The 17,565-nt window shown below is 39.2% G+C and overlaps 1 protein-coding gene across 3 annotated transcripts in view; it reads right to left on the reverse strand.

Moving 5' to 3' along the window:
• DPP6 (dipeptidyl peptidase like 6) overlaps positions 1-17,565 on the reverse strand; it is a 1,357,728-nt gene that overhangs the window by 1,109,410 nt on the left and 230,753 nt on the right. Inside the window, exon 1 of one of the 3 annotated variants that reach the window (XM_043966311.1) lies at positions 6,425-6,501. The exons of the other annotated variants lie outside the window; for them this stretch is intronic. Within the exon in view, the coding sequence (XP_043822246.1) occupies positions 6,425-6,493 (69 nt within the window). The 5' untranslated portion in view covers positions 6,494-6,501. Of the gene's footprint in view, positions 1-6,424; positions 6,502-17,565 lie in introns of those variants that run through there. 3 annotated transcript variants of the gene reach the window in all.

Raw genomic sequence — 17,565 nt, forward strand, 5'->3', positions numbered from 1 at the left:
ATGCTTATTCAACTGTAAACTTTAATTATAAATTAATATATAGCAAAAATGGGACAACAGAATCCAGTTTGTAATTGGGGAAGATGCACTAGGATAGATGTCTTTTGGGCCAGAAGCCTAGGAAGAAAGAAATAATGGGAGGGCTAACCCTGGCTTGCTGTGCAATTTTGTCTGTCATGAGTTTGTTTTAGGGGTAAGACAGGAAAATAACTGACAAGCTATGTTCAAATGGGTGTTTATACCTATTATATAACTGCAATGGTTAAGAAGAAGAAAGGGGAATGGCTAAAAAGCACCTTTGTTTAATGGAACAAAACCACTGAATTTGAAGACAGAAGGGGCTAGGTTTGAATTCCAGACTTGCTATTTACTGCTACTACCTCTGTAACTTTGGGGAAGTAATTTCTCTTCCCTTAGCTTCAGTTTTCTTATCCATAGAATGAGGGAGTAAAATTTGTAATACATGTTTCTATTTAGCTACAAATCATAAGATCCTAAGTACATAGAGACAAACAGAAAACAACACAATGTCTATACAGATACCTATACAATTAGGGAAAGGATTTATTAACAGAAATTCCTCTAAGATTTATTTGAAGTCAAGTGGAACTGAGGTATTGAGTGCCATTTGGGTTTTTGTCTTATTTTACTTTGATGTTGAAAATTTCATCATGGTAGGTTGGCTTCTTTCTATATTGGATGAAGACACTTCTTTCAATGCACTTCAGTACCTTCTCTCTAATGCACAGCTATAGAAAATTGTCTATAGCATTGAGAGATTAAGTGACATTCCCAGAGTCTCACAGCCAGTGTGTGTCAGAGACAGAACTGGATACTAAAAGTTCCTGACTCCAAGGCAGGCTTTCATTCTTCCACCATAAGGCAGCTAGGTGGCCAAGCAGACAAAGAGAATTGAACTTGGAGTTAGGAAGACTTGAGTTGAAATCTGGACCCAGATACTTAATAAGTGTATTATTACCCCAGGCAAGTCACTTAACTTCTGTTTGCCTCAGTTAACTCAACTGTAAAATGGGAATAATAATTGCATCTACCTCCCAGGATTGTTAGGAGGATGAGGTTATATTTGTAAAAAGTGTTTAGAACAGTGCCTGGAACATAGTAAGTACTAGGTAAATGCTTATTCCCTTCCCCCTTCTCCTACAATTAAAATTAGATAATAAGTCAGCATTTAACAAATACCTCCTATACAGTAAGTGATATGAGTAGATACAATTTGAAGAAAATGTGTAATTTATAAAAAAAAGTTTTTCTAAGATAGAGCATACCAATGGCTGTGCACTACCTATGTGGTACAGCCCAGGGGAAATCATAAGATGTGTTAGCTTGCTGGCTTTGTCCCATATAACATTTTTATATTGAAGAAAGAAATCAGGTTAAAATAAATATCAAGGACAGCCTTGAAGGGAAAAATAAGTTACAAAAAGGCCACATGTAGCCTGAGAATCAGTGTAAAGGGAGGAGGAAATTGCTAGTCTGACATGGTGATGAATGTTGGGCAAGAAGGGGGTGAAGGTTACGACTGGTCTTTTTTTTTTTAAGCTCTAGTTGAAAAAACCACCTCTTCCTCAATCAGTTACCTGATAAAGTTACTGTCTAGAAGCCAGAGATAGACCATCCCACCATCCCATCCTACATCAGTCCTCAATGTAAGTATTTTGGTTATCACTGGTACAAGTTAATCATCATCAGTTGAAGGCTTGACCTAATGCTCTTCTGTATTTTTTTAGTCTAACAGTAGATACTACAAAACACTATGGTTCGGGGGCAGCTAGGTGGCACAGTGGACAAAGCACCGGCCCTGGATTCAGAAGGACCTGAGTTCAAATACAGCCTCAGACACTTGACACTTGCTAGCTGTGTGATTCTGGGCAAGTCACTTAACCCTCATTGCCTCACCCCAACCCCCCCCCCCAAAAAAAAAACCAAAAAAACACAATGGTCCAGGGAATGGAGCACTGGATTACAACTTTGAGAACACTTATCAAATCAATGACCAACCATGATTCCAGAGAACTGAATGTTATTTGCCCCCAACAGAAACATGGATTCAGGATTCAGAATGTAACATATTCTCATTCTCTCTCTCTCTCTCTCTCTCTCTCTCTCTCTCTCTCTCTCTCTCTTCTCTCTCTCTCTCCTTCCCCCCCTGGCTTATGCATGTTTGTTACTATGGGTTTTTTTGTTTTTATTTGTTTTTTTTTCAGTTAAGAGGTAAGAGAGAGAAATTTGCTTTTTGTTCATTTAAAAAATAATTTGGAAGAAAAGATTCTACATCAGAAGCCAGAGGCCCTGAGTGTGAATTCCAGCTCTGATACATTTGAGATTTTGACCAAGTCAATTAACTTTTCTGATCCTAGGACCCTCAGATGAGTTTATTATCTTAAATCTGATCTCATTTTGTCAGAAGCTATTGAACCCTCTCAAGGTTATTTGGTCATAAGAAAGTCAGTTATGAAAAACTTAATAGGGCCTTTCTGATTCTGATGCAATCAGCTGCCAAATCCTTTTGATTGCACTTCCATCAAATCTTCAGAATCCATTCCCTTAACTCCACTAATACTACCAATATAAACTTTCACCTTAAAACTCTCTGTCCTAAATAGTCCTTGTACCTTTAGTCTGTCTCTTCTCCAGTCTCTGTTATAGTTGCCTGAAAATCTTCCTAAGGCACAGGTCTGAATATGTCATTCATACATTTACTTTAAGAGGCTCCCCATTGCTTCCCAGATGAAAAATAGTCTGCTTTTCCTGCCATTTAATATCCTTCAAAATTTCATTCCAAGCAACCTTTCTAGACTAACACCATGTCACTCTATTTCATGAACTCTCTAGTCTAGCCAAAGTGTATTACTAGCTTTGGGCCAAACTCAATGTGCCATGCTTCAGCTTTATACATCCATACAGACCGACCATCTTCCATGTCTAAAATGCACTCTCTTTTTTTCTGCCTTTCTTTCTCTTTTTTTAAGACTCAGCTTACATAATCCCATCCCTACACCCCATTTTTCCTTGATCCTCTAAGAAGTTCTTTTCCACCCTAAAATTTTTTTTCTTTTTTTTTTAATGTATGAGGTATTTTATTTTTTCCATTACATGTAAAGATAGTTCTCAACTTTTGTTTATGCATGCTTTACAATTTCAGATTTTTCCACCCTAAAAATTTACTCAATTATTTTGGAAGTATCTTCTGCCCATCTTCTGTCTACTATGAAATGCTTCTCTGTGAATCATGCCTTTCCCTACTTTACCCCCTTCCCCAAGTATAATATAAATCCCTTCCAGGCAGAGGCTAGAGGTGCCATTTTAATCATTATGTCCTAGTACCTAGCGCCATGCCCAGTCAAAGTACCCACTTGATGATTTTTAAACTTGGTTGACTTAGAGGACATTGAACAATAGTGATTAGGTAGGGCTTGAGAGTGGAAAAATCTCATAGGAAAAATATTTACAAGCAAATGTGTAAGAGAGGGTTTTTGTTGGTTTTGGTGTGTGTGTGTGTGTGTGTGTGTGTGTGTGTGTGTGTGTGTGTGTGCACGCGTGTGCGTGTGATACCTAGTCACTCCAAAACAAATGTGATTGATTAACAATCCCTCTGCTCTTTTCTTTGTTGGTGAGTCTGGTCCACATTGCTTGTTCATAAAGTCACCAACATTTCCCTCATGTCAATCTGGTTCTCCTCTTTTCTATATGTTAGATGCCTCCCACACCTTCTGCCCCTAGCCACAGGGTTCTTTAGCCACTGAAGAAACAACCAGTTTCTCTAAATCCATATCCCTTCCAGAATCATATATACTCTGCTCTTAGTCCTGAAATCTTGCTGGCTTTAGCTCTCCTAACTCTTCCATCTCTATCCTTTTATTTCTCCGATCAAACTTTCATTACCATAGTCCAAGCCCCTATTACTCCTAGACCAGGCTACTCTAGTAGCATCCTCAGTGGAATTCTTGTCTACAGTATCTCTGCTCTCCAATTCAAACTGCCCCTACCATTGCAGGGTACTGTTGTGCATGGAGGAAACACCCATCATCCTCACCAGCTGTGAATAATGAACTTGGCTCATTATTCTGAGTTCCCTAAGGATAATGAAATTTACAGTCTTTAAATAAGGTACCCATTTTGAGTCCCCCCCCAAAGGTATTTTTAGGCAGACAGTTTCCCCAAGAAAAACTCAATAGTTTGAAGCCATTTCTCCAACTATCCAGTGTGATTTTTTTAAAGGATGCCAAATACTGACAAATCCACTTCTGAGGCACACACAGAAGGAAGGCACCCACATTACTGGTGTTATTTACAGAGAAGCAAAGTTTCTAAGAGCATCAAGAGGAGTTTGGCCATTGTGGAGTGGGAGGCAGCTCTGAGAGCACATACAAACTGCATGATCCAAGTGCAGCTCCTCCTGGAAGCCCCAGTCAGCTTTGGAGCCAATGTTGTTGCCCTTTACCAAAAATCAGTGAAGGGAAGAAAAAAAGTGTCAGTGTGTGTTTACCTTACACCCCCCTAACAAATTGCAAATGGGAAATGAAGACTTAATCACTGGGGTGAGGACCCACATAATTGAAAACAAACAACCACAAACTTCAACAATAAAACAGCTTCCTTTCTAGGCTGGGAGGGGGTCAGAGGGGAAGGCCTAGTTGTCCTCTTCTCCAGGTGCAGGGAGCCACCCAATCAAGTGCAGGTGGCAGGGAGACCACTGTTTCTGAGGACCTAGTTACAAGGCTAGTGTCAAGCAGCGAGTTGGGCCAGCTCCTGGAGAGCTGTCCCTCAGGGAACTGAAGCTTAAGCTAGCATTCAGCGAGGGGAGGGGGGAGAGAAAAGGAGAAGCTAATAGACCTTTAAATAATAGTCACACATCTTATCTAGCTCTTGTCTTTCTACCCTGTATCTCCCCTAACCTCCTTCCCAAACTCTGGATTCCCTCTCATAGAAATAGATGCCCTTCTGCACAATCATTCACGAAATTCCACACACAATATGGAGCCCCATGTCTGACTCCCACCCACGCATACTCATTCATCTTCTAATGCCCCTAAACTCCTTCCTCGCCCTCATCTATACATTCTCTCAAAAAATTCATCCTGAATATTCCAACATAACCTTCTCCCAAACCCTTCTCTCCTGGACAAAACATTCCCACTCATCATTATCATCCAGGCTAAACTGGAGGTTCGGTGCCATGCTCCAAATGAAGGCTTGCTAAGTAATCTTCCAACAGGGAATGTGGTTCAAATAGCAAAATCAGTTGCCAGTTATTCCTTGCCCCTTAAAGAGTTCTCCTAGACATTATCTCATTTGACTGAGTTGGAGTTCTCAACCCTTCTGCTCCCAACCTCCAAACCATGCTACTCATCTCAGAGATTTTGGGGCAGGAGGGCATACAACTGCACCTGCTAGTACTTCTCCAGCAGCTGGCAAACTGTTCTGAAACTTAGTAAAAGAAAAAAAACTCAGCAATTTCCCAAGCCGCTCATCCCTGCTGTCCCCAGGCAGCAAGAGCTCTGGGGGTCACAGAGCTAATCTTAAAATTGCCCCTGAAATATGAAGTATAAACTTGTGTACTCTTCTGGCTGAGACTCAGTTTCCCCCTCAGATCCAGATCCATTATGCAAAGGCAGATCTCAAACATACATACACCAAGCTCCCAAACAACATCCTGCCCACTGCCCCCAAACCAGGTTAAAACGCTGATCTAGTTTCTTTGCACAAAGAAATGCCCCATTTAATGAATTGAGTAATTCATCCCACACCACTCACCGCCCCACCGCCCGCCCAGTTAGGTTCCATCCATCATACTCCCTCGATCTTTAGCTGACTCCTCGTTTTTATGTCTTAGGAAAGCAATGCAATCTCCATAGTAATTTGGAGTTCATGGAAACTGCATTTCAAAGATTCATTTATTCTCTTATTTTAGAATGGAAGTCATCCGAGCTCCGGTTTCCCAACTTCCTATATGGTTTAAGAAACCTATGTAAGTTCCCTCTCCCCTAAGCCACCCACTGATAAAGCCCGTCAGCTGCTCAGGTAGATGACAGAAACGCTTCCCTAAACTCTCCAGCTCCAGCCTATATCCCCTCCCACTTTTCTAAGCTAGATTTACTACTCGTGGGCAAACCAATTGAGTTCTCCTGCTGGTGACCAATTGGGGGAATCGTCCTAGCTTTGGAACCCATGAGACGCTTGTTATTAGCTCTGCAGTCTATATGGGAGTTAAGTCTGTGGACATTTGAGCAGATGGAGTAGCAGGATGAGAGGAGGTTGGGCTCCTCTTGCTGCTCTTGCCACCTTTCTACTTCCCAAACTGTTGGAGGGAAAAATGCCTCCCCTTTTCTCTCACTGATCTCTATATCACATTCTCTCTCTCCTTCCCTCTCCGCCCCTCCCCCCAATCATACACAACCCTTACCAGCACACTCGGAAAAGCTGATGAAGATGAGGTATCCACCTTCTGGGGGGCTACAACCAGTAGGGACATGGTGGCCATCCGATATCACACACCGCACCAGGGTTCAATGCCCTCCTTATCCCTCCTCCTCCTAGTCCCACTCCAGCACTGTCAGTCCTCCTGGCCAGGAAATTGAGCAGAAGCCGCCAGCATCTTGTCATCCTCACTTTGATGCATCACCATTCCATGCCCTCCTTCCCTCCTCCCTCCAAAAAAGAAAGAAAGAAAAAACACCCACCTAGTATCTAACCCAGTAGGAAAGCCCCATCCTCTTCTCTGTGGGATTCCCTAGGGGGGAGTGGATAACTGGGGAACAATTACTAGAGACTCTGGAATAGTCTTTTGAAGGTGCAGATCCTTTTGTCCCAGTTCTTCCCATTCCTTTTCCCACATTTTATCCCTCCTCCCACCTCCAGCCCATCTTTCTGACCAATTCCATACTGGCTGGCAGGAAAGCACCCCTGGTATTTATGCTCTTGCCGTGCTCCTCATAAATTATATCAGTTCCTAAGATGAAGGCCCTTGGCTCAGAAGGAGGATGCCATTTTATTTATACTGCACCTACACACCTGAATATTGAACTCTGGATTTAAATCAGACAACAAATCAATGGTACCAAGGGGAAAAAATCTGCGAAGTCCTGCATGCTCTCCCCAAAGGCAATGCTTCAAAACTTGCTAATAGAGTTCTAAGGTGGGCAAATTCACAAACAGTGAACTCTTCAACCACAAACTACTTTAACTTCCTCTTGCTGTTATGTTACTTCAATTGCTTGGGGGCATCGAGGACCAAACTAAGCAATGAAGGAGAAAGGAAATGTGAAGGGTCAGACATTTATGTTGGGTTGGCAAGGTGATTTCGTTTTTTTTTCTTCCCTCCCTTTCAAGCTTATTAATTAGATAAGGTAATTAACAGGAGAATGAATGTAAAAAGAGAGGGGCCTGGATTAGCTGACCTAGTAGGTCCTTTCTCTAAAGTTCTGAGTCTGTGTCTAAAGGTTAGTTTGAGTGTCCTTTAATCAACAAAGGGAAAGCTTTCAGGGTTTCTTTTTCTTAAAATGTGGTAAAATAAAAGTCTAATTTGGCAATTAGATTGTTTTCTTGATTGTTTTTCTTCAACATACTGGGATAGCCCTCACATACTTAGAAGCTAGGGGTTCCATGGGCTTCTAATTTATATCAATTGCTTCTGCTCTAGAGACGTGACATCTTCCATCCCTCTTCCTTTCTTTTTTTTTTTCTTTTTTGAACCTCTCTTTCTTTGAGTGAACTATTGAAATCTCATTGCTTCATCATCTTCCTGATTCTTTTCTGGTACCCTTAAGTCCCATAATTGCTGTTAAGGACTAGGACACACATGACATTTGATAGCTGGTTCTATTGTATAATGAAGTGTTACATTAGCTACACAGACAATATCAGAAGCCTTCTTTATCCCAATGCACACAATGTGAGATAAAACTCTTTGTTTCGTCTACTTTTTTCCTTGATAGTTTCTCCTAATTAATGAATAAAACTGCAGTGATTTATATTTAAATCCTAAAAAGTCTAAATATATTTATATCTATCTATCTATGACCTTAAAAAAACCCAACTATGAATAACGAACAAAAGAAAATACATGTCCAATTTTGGAATATTCTTTAACTTTTTAATAAAAGAAAATGCCATACAATTTGACCTTCATGGTGCTCATTTTAAAAAGGTCACTCTGTCTCCGACCCAAGTCCCAGTCAATTAACATTGCAACAAATAGTCATTGACCTTTTGGGCTCACATTGAGCTAGGAAAAGGGGGGCAAACAAATCAAATATGGCAGAAGTCCTGTCCTCAAGGTGCTTATAGAGCAGCTCTCTGCTTTCCTTCCCTCCCCCTTGAAGGCCTCCCTCCTGCCTGCCACACATATCTGAAACCAAAAACAAATGATGTTTTCTAGAGTGCCCTGTCAAGGCATAGAATTGGAGAATTCTTAGCATCACTTTATCCATATGTTAAAACAAACACACATTTGAGGCCTTAGAGTCTCTAGGCATGGTAGACAGAATGCTGGATTTAGAGTCAGGTGACCTGGATTCAAATTTCAGCCCTCCCACTTAATAGTAGTATGATCTTAAGCCAGTCCTTTAGCCTCTCTGAGGTTCATAAATAGGAGTGAAGATGGACTAGATGACCCCCAAGTTTCCTTCCAGCTCTACATATATAATGTAATGATCCTGCTAGTGGTGGTGGTGGTGGTGGTGATGATGATGATATTACATTTAGATAGCACTTTAAAATTACAAAGTGTTTTTTTCTATATTAATCTCATTTGATCTTCACAACATAAGAGTTGTAAGGTAAGAAGTAAGGCTTCTTCTAAGACCAAAAGGTAATTAAGTACCACCATATCCTTTTCAAATTCACTGATTTAAATCAAGGCTACAGCTGCTTTGTGGCAAGCATGTTCACTTGCTGAGTGCAGAAAGCCATGGAGATCACCACTCCACTTTCTCCTGATCCCTGCTCGAGCAGCTTGTTAAACCAACAAAAGGTTCAGTTCAAGATTCTGAATATCCCTTTTCCATGTCTGATTAAGGAAGAGTTTGACGAGATTTACCTTCCCCTTTTCTGTATTCACACTCTTCCTGCATTCATTTTTTAGATCAAAAAATCTAAACAAATGTCTGAATAGATCAACGTGCCTCTGTTAGAACACTATCAAGTTTGGGGTAATGCAGTTGAATGAGTTACAAAGAGGACCAGGAGGAAGCTAAGAGCAGAGCTTCAAAAATACAAATAGTTATAAAACCTATGGAACCTGGGGCAGCTAGATGGCGCAGTGGATAGAGCACCAGCCCTGGAGTCAGGAGTACCTGAGTTCAAATCCGGCCTCAGACACTTAACACTTACTAGCTGTGTGACCCTGGGCAAGTCACTTAACCCCAATTGCCTCACTAAAAAAACCAAAAAAAAAAAAAACTATGGAACCTATTTTCTATATTCAAAAAGGGCCAGAGGGATGGAAAAATCATCCCTGTGGAAGATAAGCCTAGTGGGCTCAGAAGGAGGCAAGGATGAAGGGGGTATGTTTAATGACAGTCTTCAGGGACAAAGAATCATAGGATTTGGAGATTATTTGGTTCAATTCTTTCATTTTATAGATTAGTGAACTGAGGCTCAGAGATACTTTGTATATCTTGCAAGTTTACAGTCAATAAATACCAGAGCAAGCATCTGATCTTAGGGGCTCTGTCTCCAAAGTCAGTGTTCAGATGGTATATGATTAATGGAAAGTTAAATTTTGCTTGTAGTAAGCACAAGCCAAAGGGTATTGACACATGGTGGTATTTGGGATAGATTTCCTGATAACAATCATCATGAAGTTTTAGAATAAACAACCAAGAGAGGTAATGGAATCCTTTCTTTGGATGAATTTGTTGATTTAGAAAGGGGGAATAGCTACTTTCTGATAGTGATGGAAAGTTCCATGAGGGCAGCCATCATTTTATTCTTGTCTTGCTATTCATAACACAGTGTCTGGCACAGAGTGGACACTTAATAAATGCTTCTTGATTGATAAATATTCAATGTAACCCAGAATTTAGGCATGGGATTAGATGACATTTCATGCTCATTCCCTGCTTTTTGATTCTGTGATTTCCCCCGAAGGAAAAATTAGGACCAAAGACAAAGGATTTTTGTAGTTAAAGGTCCAAGTCAAATGGATATGGATGACTTTCTTTTTCCTTAGACATGTTACACAGTTACTCAAGGGAGTAGCAAATAGATTCCTCCCTTTTTTTTGTTCAGGAAAGCATTCATAATGTGATGTTCTGGATACAGAAAGGAAAAAGCCCTCTCTTTATTATCTTGCCCTCCTGGACTTCTTACTTTATCCTATGTCCCCTAGCACCCAATGGCCACTGTGATATTGTTAGTCCTGAAACTTACAGAAAATTCCTAAAGAGGTGAAGCATTATGAAGGTAAGTAGCCACTGCTATTACTATGACATAGGTTAATCTTCTTTGGAGGCCATGAGTGTAAAAATGGATTTTAGGCCAATGCCTTTGCATAGTAGGAAAGATGCAGCCCCTCTGAGCATAAAGCCATAAATGATGCCATTCTGAAAAATGACAGTTTATATTCTCACCTCTGAGGAAGAGAACTGATTTGGAAGAATAGAAAAGCAGGCCTAACCGTGTAAAAAATCTTACAAGAGGCTTTTTTTCTGGTTCAATTCACTTTAAGTCAATATAATTGAAAAACTTAAGAAACCATTTTGTTCAAGATATTCTGGTAGGTGCTGAGAAGTGACACAGATCCTGTTCTCAAGGACCTTACATTCTAATGGAAAAGCAAAGGAACATATTCTCATTCAAATAAAATGCAATGTAAGGAACGAAAGAGAAATCTGGACAAAAAATCCTTAGGGAATTTAAGGAGAGAGATAAGAACATTTTCAGCTGGGGATGTCAGAGAAGAGCTTGAGCTGATCCTGGAAGCAAGAGAAAGATGTCCAAAATAGAAGGATTTGTAAGTGATATGCACTATCCAAACATCCTTTTCCTCATGGCCATCAAAACCAGGAGCAGACAGGTAATGACAGAAGGACTTGGAATTTGAGTACCATAGACAAGGTTTCCAAATTGTTCCTTTACTGTAAACAAAATACCTGTATGTAGTGGATAAAGCACCGGCCCTGGATTCAGAAGTGCCTGAGTTCAAATCTGGCCTCAGACACTTGATGCTAGCTCTGTGACCCTGGGCAAGTCACTTCACCCTCATTGCCTCAAAAAAAAAATACCTATGTGTGTTGCAAGGTGACATTTTCTGGCTTTGAAAAGATATGCACTGGGGGGCAGCTAGGTGGTGCAGTGGATAGAGCACCGATGCTGGATTCAGGAGGACCTGAGTTCAAATCCGGATTCAGACAGTTGACACTTACTAGCTTGTGTGACCCTGGGCAAGTCACTTAACTCTCATTGCCCCGCAAAAAAAAAAAAAAGATATGCACTTATAAAAAGCTGTATTTTTAAAGAGTATATACACACACGTATATATATATATATGTGTGTGTGTGTGTGTGTGTGTGTGTGTGTGTGTGTATGTGTGTGTGTATGTGTGTGTGTATATACTATATTGTGCCTTAACTGACTGTCTTCCTAGTTTTAGCTCTGAACCCTCTGTGGGACATACAACCTATATCTTTCTTTACCAAAGCTAATCATGCCCCAAAGGTCAGGATATCACATAAATCAACATATAGATTGGATTTTTCCACAAATAAAAGAACTAAATTAAGATGTCCTTAAATTTGTTTTTTAAGAAAGCCTACTGGGAATCCATGGAAGGAATAAAGGAATAAACAGCACAAATATGATCAGTACACCTCACTTTTGCATATTGGCCCCTTTCCCAATGCAGCTATGCAAATGCAAAAATCAGTAGAACTCGAGCCTGCATTTCCATAATGTTCATTTCATTGCTATAGAATGGAGTTTGGAATAAGTTCATAGGCATAGATGCTCAGAGGAAGCTTTAAGCACAGAAAATCCAGTAGGGTTCTTGGAACCCTGGATAAGTACACATTATTAAGGGTAGAGATAGGAGAGGGGGAGATCCCATTGAGTTCACAGTTACCCTCATCCCCTATTGGGTTTACCAGTAACATTATACTGCTGGTATTTGTATGGAATCCCCACATTTTGAGATAATGTAAGGAAAAACACTGTGAAAAGCACAAAGGTATATAAAAACCTTAGGATTTGCAGTCGTCAATGGGTGGAAGTGACATACTGAAGAAAGGTCATTTGACAGTGATGGGAAGTTGAACTTATACTTCACATCTGCTAACACCAACAATATGACATTAGGCAAGATACAACTTTTTCTGGGCCTCAGCTTCCCATCTCCAAAAGTATAGGATTAGGCTATATGGGTATTTATGGCCCTTCAAGTTCTGAGTCTATGAGTCTCATATTAGCTTCCATCTCTTCATTCACTTAATATTTACCGAGCATTCCCAATGTGGTGGGTTATCTTTAAGCACACACATGATATGGCCATTGATCCATTTGGATCTTTTACTCACTTTCAGTTATAGATTCTCATAATGGAGATGGGCCAATGGACTCAATAGATGTAAAAATCTGGATGGAGCTAAGAGAGATTTTCATTATTTTCCAACCTACTTATTCCTCTCACAGAGTACCAATAGAATACTTCCCCCAGATTTCCAAATCATTTGGCAGTCAACAAATGAGACTTGTACACATTTATACTTAAGCAAATCATATGTTTGCTATAAAAAGCACATATACCGTGGATAAAGTACTGGCCATGGATTCAGGTGGACCTGAATTCAAATTTGACCTCAGACACTTGACACTTACTAGTTGTGTGAACCATTGGCAAGTCACTTAACCCTCATTGATCTGCTCCCTCCCCCCAAAAAGTACATATACAATGCTTAAAGAAATGAATTTGTTCTTAAAAAGTTACTTGCATAAATATTTGTTTATTGATTAGTAAAACTTGATTGATGCATGAGGACCTATTTAAATGTATTAGGTAATGCAAAGAATAAACTCAATTTTGCTGCTTCATAAATTTGGATATTCTTATCTCACATTTCTTTTTTTACTCTGGAATATGTCTCTATAGAAGGGAGAGAAGAAAATATGTAGAAAGGCTTCAAAGAAGAAGCAAGAGAACATCCCTCCTCACTTTAAGCCCCGCATATGAAGCAGGCTGGCGAAAACTTTTTTGGACCAAACCTTTTGGATATTCCCTGCAAGACGCTATTAATCCAATAAAATATGCCAGAAATAGTTAATCATGTACATTGAGGTGCTAGCAACAGGTTTCAGTAAGTCATATTATTCAATCACAGCAATTGTTAAACAGGAAAATGATAAATACTCATGTCATTGACCTCCTTTGTAATGGCATATGCCCCATAAATCAGATAGGAAAGTGAACTAGCAAACTTGACAAAACCAGATCCTATAGAGGTAGGGAACCCTCCAGAGTGAAGTAATTTTCTCTGGGCCCAGTCTCACTAAGTTTTTTGGATGCTTCACAGTTCACTCTTTGGGGGGGGGGGTACAGCTGTATTCTCTATGTTTAGTTCTGGCGACCGTGTATGAAAAAAACCACAAATCAGGCCGATTATTACTGTACAGGATTATAGATGTAGAGTTTGAAGGGATCTTTGAGAAGTAGAGAAAAATCCATCCAAACTAGAAGGGACCTCACAGATCATCTGCTCCAGCCTCCTCATTTTATAGATGAGGAAACTGAGGCTTAGGAAGTTGAGTAGCTTTTCCAAGATCACAATGCTACTAATGGACAGCCGGTGCTTGAACCTGAGTTTTCTTTCCAAAATCCATCATTCTTTCCAGTGTACTGCTTTAGCCCCAACATTAAGAATGGATGGAAGAAATGAGAATGTTTAGCCCAAAGAAGAGGAGACATAAGGGAAAAATAATAGCTATTTTCATGTAACTGACAGATTGTTACATGGAAGAAGAAACAGACTTTGAGTTAATGCAATTGAACAAACATTGATAATCTGGGTACTGAGAGGAAAGCATAGAAATAAGTGCCTTTGCCTTCAAGTAGCTTTCAAATTAGTCAGAAGGAACAGGAGGTACATACAAAAATGAAATGTGCACAAAAGTGTAGAAAAAAGTTACAAAAGAGGTTCTGTGAGAATTTAAAGGAGAAAAAGAGATTCATCCCAGTGGGAGGGAGAGAAGGAAAAAGAAAAGCTGGTTTGTTAATTCAAAGTGAGGAATAAGGAGGGATAAGGCAGAGGCAAATTCAGGCAATTTAAGAAGATAAATAACCCTTGTCCACGCGGTCCCCACAAAGTAGAACTTGAACCAGTGGATGGAAATTTAAGGAAGACAGATTCTAGCTTGATATAAGGGAAAACTTCCTAGCAGACCAAGCTAGGACGGGAGAAGGCTGTCCACATCTGCAGAGATGAGTGATTTGCCCTCCCTTGAGATCTAATTATTTTTTTGGTGATGTCATGAAGGGGATTCTTGCTTTCACCTAGACAGCTTTTGAAGTTCCTTCCAAAGAATATTGGATTCTTTGATTCTATGAAATGGGTTTAAATCCTGCCTCTATCACTTAACAGTGTGAGTAACTAGGAGACTGACCCATGAACCAGTGTACTAAGCACTAAAGCCAAAGGAGGTGGGACTTTTGATGAAACTGCTTCTTGAAGTGTGTGAAGTGTGACTGGGGAGTGGGAAATGTCACTCCATCACCCTTTCAGAGAATGCACAAGTGTTCTGTGATTGCTTCCCACCATTCTTGCTTCAGCCGGGATGGGTGGTTCTCTGAAGGACAGCCCAGGGATGCTACATGCCAGGTAAATATGGGCTATTATTATCACTAGTAAATGTCCATTGCCTGGTTGGGGTTATGTGGACTAGGTGATCTCCAAGGTGCTTTCTACTTCTTTCTAAAATTCATGAGCATATCATTTTTTATAACTCTGTTGTTTCTAAGTCCTAGCAAAAAAAAAAGTCCATGAAGCTAGAATGTCTCTGCATGACATTTTTAAAGCTTATATAATGTTCCTTCATATTCTATTATGGTTTCCAGGAGACTAAGCTCCTGAAAATGTGTAACTAGCTTTCTCTTTGTCTGAAAATTGCTTTCTTGCCCCAGATATTTTTCAAATCACATACAGTTTAGAACACCAGATCTTCACTTTAATTTTAAAACACTTCTGAGATCAATTTCTGATGGAAATTGAAGTGCCTGTTGCTTCTTACAAAGCAACTTTTCAAATTTCAACTTTGAATGTCATTATCACTTGGAATAAATCAAGAAGCTATTTCAATTATAATGCATCATTATAATTAAACATTACAGGTATACCTCAATTTACATTCTAGATTATTATTGGGAGAAAGATTCTTGTAAATCAATTTTTTTGTTTTGGTAAATTGAAATAGAATTTCCTACTCATTGATATTATATTTTCCTAGAAGTATCACAGGCACAACAGAATTTTGGACTAAAGAATCACTGCCAAAATGCTGTAATATAGTGTATTATTATGGAAAAGTGGAGGCAGAAACAGAATGGGAAAAGAGAAATATTTTAGTTTGAAAAGAAAATCCAACACAAATATATATTGAACACCCGACTTGGTAGATCTTAATTTTGCTTAAATGTTTAGTTTTGCTGAACTATTTTTCTTGCTTCTTTTCATATTCTATGTTAAGAGAAATGGCTCTGTGCTTGGAGAGAGAATACAGTGGAAAGTAAAGGTGATATAAATTAAAAGAGATCAATAAAATTTTAAAAATAACATAACACTTGCATAAAACAATTACTTAAAGAAACTTACAACTATTACAAAGTTATTTTAACTTTGATTCTTCTACTCCTAAATTTGATACTACTAATAGAAAAGCATGAAATAGTTTGAAAATATACAGTAATTTAAAATTGAGCTCAGTTCACTTTGTAGTTGCTGTTGTTTTTAAGTAAGCAATTTTTCAGTGGAGTAGAAAATGTGATCATGTTAATTTGTTGTAAGCTCTGTTTTCAATTTTTAAAAATAAAAGTCATACTTTTATTCACTAGAGACAAATATCCAAACCTTAATATTGGAAATTGTCCAGAATTTTGAAAGATGATTCTCATTCAGAAAAAACAAAACACAACATTCTCTAATCATAAGTCAAAAGAAATCATTGTGGCTTTAAATTCCAAGTAGCTGTGACTGCCTCTGACCTCAGGGGTTTCTAATGATTTGTCACCAAAGCTTATTCCTTAAAGCTGACACAAGAAAAAGCTGTCTTTTTATAAAGGTAACACTTGTTTTATAACATGAAGATGTAAATTGGGATTTCCATCCCCCCCCATTGGCTTTATATTAAAAGGAATACATTTCTACTCTGTTCTTCCTGAAAACTTGGGAGTTTATCCTCCATCTGGATTTGAAAAATGAATAAATTCATAACTAACATAACCCCTTAACTAGGGGTTAGAGGTACTAAGCCATCTGTGACTTTTCCTAGAGATAAGCTTTAGAGCTAGCTTCATTAGAAAGGATTAATCTCATTTCAAGCAATAAAAACACTCAAGAGTGACAATTAGTTGAGTTCAGTAGAGAGCTATGTTCTGGTCGGTCACACTAAAAAGAGTTATATTTTTGGACTTATGTTATCCCCTTTCCATTAAGCCCAGAACACAGAAGAAAACAACAGGTTGCCACGAAACAGAAGTAGTTCTGACCAGAGGCTCCTTGGATTTTAAACATTAATAACTTTTCACCGGTAGGAAAGTAGGTTCATGATAAAGGGGAGTTATTTGCAACTAAGATAGAATGGCTTGAAACTGAAAATCTGTCAGTCTCTGGAAAGCTAAGTGAGGATTGAGTGAAATAAGAAAAAGGAGGAAAACAAGGGGAAGGATTCTTATCTAATACAAGAACAATCCCTTATTAGAAATATAGTATCTTAAAGCTAGCAAGACACTTGAGACTAATCCAATATCGTTTGTTCCACATACCTGGTTTTACAATAACAAGAACAAGACATTGTGAACCCCCAGGATAATTTAATATACTGCTCATTATATTCTGCAATTATTTACAGATTGTTGTTCAGTTGTTGTGGTCATGTTTGACTCTTTGTGAATTCATTTAGGAATTTCTTGGCAACAATATTAGAGTGGTTTGTCGTTTCTTTCTCCTACTCATTTTTGTTTGTTTGTTTGTTTTTTTAGTGAGGCAATTGGGGTTAAGTGACTTGCTCAGGGTCACACAGCTAGTAAGTGTTAAGTGTCTGAGGCCGGATTTGAACTCAGGTACTCCTGACTCCAGGGCCAGTGCTCTATCCACTGCGCAACCTAGCTGCCCCTCTCTGGCTCATTTTACAGATATGAATGTGAAATTAACAGAGTTGTGACTTGCCCAAGGTCACACAGCTACTATGTGTCCAAGGCCACATTTGAACTCTGATCTTCCTGGCTCTAGGTTTGGAGCTCTATGTACTGCACCACCTACCTACCGCTAGTTACTGATTAAGGTACCATTGAAGAATTTTTAGCACAAACCTTTTGAGCTATCATCAGGAACCCTCAAGGGA

This window comes from Dromiciops gliroides, chromosome 5, assembly GCF_019393635.1.
Source record: "Dromiciops gliroides isolate mDroGli1 chromosome 5, mDroGli1.pri, whole genome shotgun sequence".
NCBI classification, from domain to species: Eukaryota; Metazoa; Chordata; class Mammalia; order Microbiotheria; family Microbiotheriidae; genus Dromiciops; species Dromiciops gliroides.